General features: G+C 55.9%; 2 protein-coding genes across 2 annotated transcripts, besides 1 other annotated feature; both read right to left on the bottom strand.

The window, feature by feature from the left end:
• Nucleotides 1–2,006: 2,006 nt before the first annotated feature.
• On the bottom strand, nucleotides 2,007–3,194 carry LPMP_241350 (hypothetical protein; the record flags this gene model as incomplete). Its single annotated transcript, XM_010701173.1, has 1 exon — nucleotides 2,007–3,194. One exon carries the CDS (start codon nucleotides 3,192–3,194, stop codon nucleotides 2,007–2,009), a length of 1,188 nt encoding a protein of 395 aa, XP_010699475.1.
• A 2,300-nt stretch (nucleotides 3,195–5,494) lies between these two features.
• Nucleotides 5,495–6,796, bottom strand: LPMP_241340 (histone deacetylase, putative; the record flags this gene model as incomplete). Its single annotated transcript, XM_010701172.1, has 1 exon — nucleotides 5,495–6,796. One exon carries the CDS (start codon nucleotides 6,794–6,796, stop codon nucleotides 5,495–5,497), a length of 1,302 nt encoding a protein of 433 aa, XP_010699474.1.
• A 1,122-nt stretch (nucleotides 6,797–7,918) lies between these two features.
• Nucleotides 7,919–8,005: a repeat region.
• Between the last annotated feature and the right edge of the window lie 30 nt (nucleotides 8,006–8,035).

Raw genomic sequence — 8,035 nt, 5'->3', positions numbered from 1 at the left:
GAGTGGAGCAAATAACACGAGAAAAAGAGGGGGGACAAAAAAACGATAGAGGCTGCACAGGGGTTCTTTCTCTGGGTCCCTTCTGCTGGGGGCTGCTCAGTGCCAGCCTACTGCAGAGGGTGCAGATGGGGCGAGGAGGCTACGGAGAGAGGGGGAGACAACGGAGAAGGTAAAGAGGTGCTCACCTGTCGTGTCTTTTCGCACCTTTGCCCAAGCCCCGAAAGAAGGACGCGCAGCTCCCATGCACACCATACCTGGGCAGGCACACACGCACGTGCTACTTGGCAGAAATGAGAATCTGTGGGTATGCGCGTGTGCCGCGCGAGGTCTCTATCACCTAGTCGCTGACGCCAAGAGTCGTGAGAGCGAATCCTCAGAAGCAAATCGAAGATGGGCGAGGTGATGACCACCGTAGAGAGAGAGAGATGGTGAAACAAGGGACGGGATATAGAGAAAAAGAAAAGTGGAGAGCGAAGAGAGACTTCAAGAGAGAGAGAGAAATCAAGGACACTAGCGGTGCTCCCATGCATCTCCGCTGCGGAAACCGAGACCCTGCGAGGGAAAAAAGTAGGTTGATCCCTTCTGCCACGTCAACGCAGCACTGCGTCTCCCTCTGGCTCACCCTCTCTGACCAGCGGCGCCATCGTGCTTAGACACCCGCACATGCACCTATACGACACAATTTTGAGGACGCAGGGTGCAGTGCACGCGCACGTACGCACTCTAAACCGCCATCCGCAGCCGTCGCTCTATCCCTTTCGCATGTGTGTGTGTGTGTGTCGTTCATCCTGATCGTCACGACTAGGACAACAGAACCAATCAAAGCCCTCTGTGTTGGAAGGGAAGAAGCGGTTGCAGAAGGGTAATAAAAACTCAAAAGAAAAACTCAAGCATAGGAGCCGTACTCGAACCCCTGCACAAGTGCACGACCAACAACGAAGTCTACACAGGGAAGGGGCGGGAGAGAGTGAGAAGGTAATGCATCACCTGGGTCGACAGCAACAACAGCGGAGAAGAGCATGGGCTAATACATGCATATTTCACCGACGTACGAACAGAACCAAGCTTTTCTGCATCAACTTGTATTGACCCCCTTCCTCCTTTTCCTTCTAGACCTACCTCGCACCTAATACCCTTTTCACGAGCCGCATCTCCTCTTCCTCTGAACACACCATGACCGACCCACCCCTGTGCAGGCATCTTGCCTTCTACGCAACAAGACACCTAACGCTGCGCACGCGTCCATCTGTGTGTGTCGGGGGGAGGGGGGGGGCGATCCTGCCACACTCTCCGAGCCATCCTCGACTGTGTGTGCCACCCCCACGCACAGCGAAAGCCCGTCCCCGCTCAGCCAAGGCAGAACTGTACGCATGTACAGGATGAGGCACGAATCCAAACAACTGAGGCGAAGGTGTTGGCTGAGGGCCTTTTTTCTTCTTGTATTCCGTTTGAGAAGACGATGCCCCCATCCAACTCATTCACACATGAAGCTTCGCAGGTGGAGATGGCGGAGGAAGTGCAGAGCGAAAGAGATCCTCAGGAAAACGTGGGACAGGTGCCAGAGAAGTAGCACGTGGGAAAGGAGAATGAGTACCACGACCAGACAACGCGGAATGCACCGGCAGCCAAGGGCACTGGACCACTTCAAGCACTCCACAAAGCAGCAAAACTCCAAAAAAAAAAAGGACTGTCACCGCACACAACGGAATCCGTCGCCCTCGTCAACGCTCCCCTTCATAGCAGTAATACACACAAAAAACATCCCGCTGAACCACCACCAAATCGCCCATCATCCTCACGATCGCCATCGGTAGTCACCTGCTTGCCCTTGTCTCAGGATAAGACGTGGAAAGAGAGAATATCAGTGAGTGATGGGCGATGGGTGGGTTTCTCCTGTCCGCTGTACAACTGACACCATCTTCGCTGCTGCGCCTTTCCAAGACCGCGCTCAATCCGCTTTTTTCCTTGTTCGGCCCTCTTTAAGCAGCTCCACCTCTTCCCTTCGGCTAGCCCTTCCCCGCTCGAAAAATAAGGAACTCGTGTAGGCTGATGGCTCCATCGCGATCCCGGTCGATCATCTGGAACAGACGCTGCGCTGTCGCAGTGTCGCGCACGTCGCCGAGATTCTGCACCAGTCGGGTAAACTCCCCCATCTCTAGGCACCCGTCCTGATTCGTGTCGTACATGCGAAACTGCATCATGATTGTGTTGTACTGCGACTGCGTGAGACCGTAGAGGGTCTTCGGGTTCGGCTTGTTGTGCCGCAGCCACGTCAGGAACTCGCCGAGGGAAAGCCTTCCGCTGTGGTCAAAGTCCATATCGTCAAAGATCTGCTTCACGCCCTGTGGTGTGTTCGCAAAGTTCAGCCACCGTGCGAGACGGCCTACCTCATTGCGGTCCAGCATGCCGCTGTCGTCATCGTCGAAGAAAACGAAGAGAGACACGATCTGGTCGTATTCGGCCTGGTCCAATCCGTACAGCGTCCACGGGCGCGGGCCTGTCGGCTCGATCACCTGGTAGCGTGTCTGCGGCGAGCGTGACGGGGGCGGCTGTTTATTGTAGCCGGTGTAGCTCACCTCAGTCTGACTCCAGTAGTTGTTCGAGGAGGGGTAGCCGCCCTGACCGCCTGCATTGCCGCTGCCGAGAGACGGGGCGGCACCTGGGTAAGCGTTGGCGTGGCTCGACGAGTATCCCGCCGACTGCTGCGGAGGCTGCGTCGGAGCACCGCTCTGCCACAGGCTCGAATTGATCTGCCCCTGCTGCAGTGTCTGCAGCGGAGGTGACCCGTAGCCAGAGTACGGCAGCTGCTGCGTGTATGGGGAGGGAAAATTGGCCGCAGTGGGGTGCTGCTGTGGTGGCTGCGTGGTAACCGAAGATGGCCGCGATGGCTGGCTCGGCAGGCTGGCGCTCGCATTCCCGCATACATGGCTCATCCCTTGCTCGCGCGTCCCCTTCCACTCACACCGCATGCACTTGACTCGAATCTGCTTCGCCATGTTGACTAGTGTGCGGTTCGGTGTTTTCATGAGGTCGATCTTCTTGCGGCACACCGGACACTCCTTCAGGTCTTGCGCACACGCCTTGCAGAAGATGTGCCCACACGGCGTCAGCTCGATGGGGTCCTTCCACGAGTCAAGACACACCGCACAGGTGAACTCCTCGCAGAAGTCCTCGCCGACACAGAGAGCAGCCATCGCTGCGAGCTGCCTCTCTTGGTTCTACGATGGGGGGTTCCTTTCAAGAAACGTGATAACGGACACACGTGCAAAGCGGCAGTGAGAGCCGGCCACCTCAATGCGCGCTAGAGAGAAGTGAGAGACGTGCGGTGGTAACCGCCGTCAGAGGTTCGATGGGGCTGAGTCAGCGCACACGAGCAGAGGCAGTAGGAAAGCAAGGCACTAGTGAGGCGAGGGGGGAAATAAAGCTTTGAGAGTAAGAACAAGTGAGAGTCTGTGTATGCGGTAGTACAGGGGTGATAAAAGGCGGATAGCAAGAGAAAGAAAGAAAGTGGGAGTGGGGCAAAAAAAAAACTCGGGAGAACAAAAGGAGCGAGCTAAGCGAAAGTGGTTGTTTCTGACTCTTTCACCACCCACCCACCCACCCACCCCCCTCCTGCTGGCGCCCTACCTAACAATGGCAAAACACGGAGAGTCTCCCCTTTCTCAGGTAGTTGGCTGGAAAAGGCGAAGAAGCAAAACAAAAAAAAAACGAAAAGGAAAAAAACACACACAACAGCTGGGCAAGAGAGAGAGAAAGGAAAAAAGGGGGCGAAAGGTCCCTGGGCAGGCAACTGCAAAGGTAGTGTGAGCCTCCCTGCACGCAGGAGACGCTCTCTTTCGTCAGAACAAGAAAGAGGGGGAGGAGGGGCGGGAAGAGGAGATGCCCTGGCCAACAGTCACCAACCACAACCACAGTCAACAGTCAACAAGGCCGCACAAGCGCCTTTCAACAGCCCAAAGGTATCAAAAACTCGATATCTGTATCTCACCAACGGCTAGCTTACGCTGCTCAGGCAATCTTCTAGTAACCCAACAAGCTCAACAGCAATAAACAGAGTGTGTATGCGCGTGGAGAGAAAAGTGCCCAGGACTGCTCACACGCACACACGAAGTCGCACTAGATGCGATTCAAACAAGACACGTGAAAACAAAAGAGCCGAGCCAATAGTGGTAGAGTTGGCGAGAGGGGATCGTTCACGAGATGGAAAAGAGAATTGAGAAAAGTGCGTGGTAGCAGAGCAGGGAAGCTCACAAAAAGGCACTACCCCAACGCACAACAACAGCAACAGATGGAGAGAGAAGGCGGATGTCAACTCGCATGAGAGAGGGGAGGGGGGGAGTGTGTGCCCCAAAGAATGTAATGGTGACCACGTCAAACCGAAAGAAGAAAATAAAAACGGATAAGCACAAAGGAGAAGGAGAAGGAGAGGGAGGAGGGGAGGGAGGCCAATGCAACTGAAGACACACGTCGGAGGAGGAGGAGAGATGAGGAGAGGGAGGCACGGCAAAATCAATAAGGTAACGAGATAAAACAAACAACAACAACAACGAAAGAAAAAAATTTAAGAATGACCAGAGAGAAAGGGACAAGGAAAAAAGGGGAGAGGAAAGCGAGGGTAGAATGCTCAATGATACCGACGATACCAGTGAAGCGATACCCCCCCCTGCCACCACCACCAGGGCAGGGCCCTTTTCTCTTTCTGCTGTTGTGTGGTTTGCTTTGCTTGTTTTCGTTTCTGCTCGATCTCTCCTTTCGTGTTCTCCTCCTCGATACACCAGAGCGCAACTGAGACAAGGACAGCAGCGGCAAGGAGACAGTGAGGCGCTTGTCGCAGATGCGTGTGTGTTAATCACAAGAATGTGTAGAGGTGCTCGCGCTATGTCCGAGGAGCAGAAGTGCGTCCATTTAGCGCCACACCCAGGGAAAGAGAGTCATGCGTGAGGAGAGTGAGGGAGAAAAGAAGTTGGAATTGAAAGTGCAGTGCAAGAGGGAGAGAATGATGATAAAAAGGGAGTCACACAGCGGCCGATCAGGTGCAACGGAAAGTGAATGAACAACGCATGAAAACACACCACTTGAAGAGCCCTCGTCGGAAGGAGAAAGAAGAAAGGGAGAGGCAAAACACAAAGCAAATTGGGTCCGTGTCCGTGCGTGTGTGTGGAGGGAGAGAGACTCACACACAACGTTAGAAAGACCCTGAGCGTGAGGCTATGATATACAGCTGCAACCTGCGCATCTTCCCTGCCTCTCCCTATCTTCTTCTACTTCACACGTTTTGCTGTTTTATTCCGTCGTCGTTGACGTTCTCTTTTCTGCTTGTGTCTTGGACACTGCAAATATGTGGGTGCGGATGTGCGTGACTGTATGTCAGTAGTGGGCCAGACTTGTTTCCTCCCTCTGCCCTTTTCACACACACACGTACACAGCGTTAGCAGCAAATCAGGGAAAAGGCAGCTGCAAGGAGAGGCCTCAGTGCTCGCCGCTCTCGCAACCATCACCCCGAGAACACTCTGTCCTCCGCCCCCTCCTCGCCACTGCGGTCCGTTGTAGCTGCTGAGCGGGGGCGCTTAGGACCGCTAACACCGACACCAGATTCTTTCCCTGCCTCTTGCGAGGCGAACTGCCGCAGCAACGCTGCCCGTCTCTGCCGGCAAAGCTGTACTGTGCGAGAAAACCCTTGCCTCACAAGGCGGGCAGTGCGCATCTGCCACTGGATGCTGAGACACAGTTGACGCCAGAACGCCAAGCTGTCCCCCAGCGGCAGTGGGTCATCAACGTCAGGGTCGAGAAATACGTGCAGCGTCGGCCGCTTTGGCGTGCATTCTTGCCGGTAATCCATGTAGTAGGGGTCCGTGCGCGGGATGTACAAGGGTAGCTGTGCGGCTGTGCGACCAAGCGCGGTGGCGGTGTGGATCGCCCAGCAGCGGGCCGTGTGGAACACGTGGTAACCGCCTCCTCCAAGCAGTACCGTCGGTCGCTCAAATGACAGCACATTGGCCACACACTGCGTGTGCGCCAACGTAGTCACGCAAAGTCGCCCAATGAGGTCGCCTACTATGGTGTCGGCGCCGCACTGCACGACCATCGCCTCCGGATCGAAACACTGAACCACGCTGGACAGTGCAGTGCGGAAAGATAAGAGGTAAGCGGCGTCTCCCGTCCGCGTGGGTAGTGGGACGTTGATAGCGAAGCTGTCAGCTGTCTCACGTGTTGGATAGTCGCCGGTGCCGGGGAAAAAGCCGTTGCCGAACTGGTGAAGCGAGAGTGTCATCACGCGGTGATTGCCATAAAAGGCCCCCTCCACGCCGTCCCCGTGATGCACATCCAGGTCAATGTAGAGAACGCGCTGGTAGTGCCGCAGAAGCCGGCGGATGCACAGCACAATGTCATTCACAAAGCAGAACCCGCTTGCGTGGGCAGCAGCGGCGTGATGCATGCCGCCGGCCCAGTTCATCGCCACTGTAGCATCGCCGCGCAAGAGGGCCTCTGCACAGGCAAGCGAGGCACCAGCTTGGCTGGACACCAGCGACCATACCTCCGGGAAGAGAGGACAGTCGCCCTCCTGAGACGCGAACGGGACGTCAAATTCCTTCTGAAAGGCGAGGGACATCTCGTCCAGCGGATTCCCGCAAATGACCGGCGCCTGCCGCAGACACTCCAAGTATGCGCCGCGGTGAAACGTCCCCATCTCCTCTGCCGTTGCCGGACGAGCATGGCACACCGTCATACACTCTGCATCGTCGAGGCCCAAGGAATGAACAAGCGCGTGCAGCGCACGCACACGAGACGGTCGCATCAAATGACCCTCTGCATAGGCAATGGCAGTGACGGAGTGATCTACAAAATACACAACTTTCCGCCCGCCAGGGCGTGACACTGATGCATCTGGAGTTTGCTGCTCTCTCGACGTTGCTGCGTACTCCTCGCTCGCTGTTGATGACCGTGACATCGACGACCTGCGCGGAGACTCCGCAGAGGCATCGTCAGGGATCGCTGAAGCGGGAGACAAAAGCGATGCGTCATGCGGTGATTGAGGTAAGGAAGCGACTCTCGCCAGCACTGAGTCCACCGCCGAGAGCGCAGGAGAGTGCTCTGGAGATACCATTGCAGATCATTCCAACCTTGGGAGCAATGACCACACAAGGGCAGCAAGCGGCCGGCAAATGCGTCTCAAAGTTCGTGAGCGGTGCCTCTTCGATAAGTCGTGTGCGCCACGTGTTGGGCCAGCCTCTGCGCTTTGGAAAACGATTTTTAAAGGTAAGAAGAATAAAAGGAGATACGAGGGATGGGGGAGACGAAGTAGCGAATGCTGCCATCGAGACAGCGTAGCCCGCAACAAACGGCGGCAGCGACACGCAGCTCTCAGCCCGTGCCTGGGTCTTCTCTCTCTCAGCAGGACACCAGTGTAGGACGCACAAACACACTCATTTGGGGGGAGGGTGAAGGCCTCGGTTGATGCTATGAATCCTCGCTGATAGGGAAGGGGAATTGGGGAAAAAACGATAGAAAGAGAAACTGAGAAAGGGGAGGCGGAAAGTACACAGAGAGAAACTCTCGCGTGCGTGCTCCCTCTCCTGTCAGAGATATAGTCCTCTTTTTCTCCTTCTCCCCTCTGTCCGTACCCCTGGAGCGCAACCCAGTCAGCTTGTTGAGGAGGTACAAGGCAAGTGATGTGTCCGCCTTCCTCTTCCATTTCCCCACACAAATACACCCCGGGGAGTGCGAGAATGACCATCGTCTAACCCTCATCACGAACAGAGTCGCCACACACGCACCTTGCACATCTGTGTTCCATGTTTCTTCGAGTTGATAGTCGAATGCTGTACTTGGGAGGAATAAAGAAAAAATACACAAAAAAAAGAGAGCAGTAGGGCAAATGGAGCACGCAAGGGGGGAAGGAGCCATGCGTACATGCAGACACACGCGCGCCGCAGCAATGCGCCGACCCAGTCATCCCAGCACGGCGCCTGCGTCACCACGCCCACCCCCATGGCGCCGGCCGCCAGGGTCGGGTGGGATACGCGCGAGCCGCGTC

This window comes from Leishmania panamensis (assembly GCF_000755165.1).
Source record: "Leishmania panamensis strain MHOM/PA/94/PSC-1 chromosome 24 sequence".
In the NCBI taxonomy this organism is placed as follows: Eukaryota; Euglenozoa; class Kinetoplastea; order Trypanosomatida; family Trypanosomatidae; genus Leishmania; species Leishmania panamensis.
The sequence above is the reverse complement of the archived record's forward strand: the minus strand, read 5'-3'. Positions and strand labels throughout refer to the sequence as shown.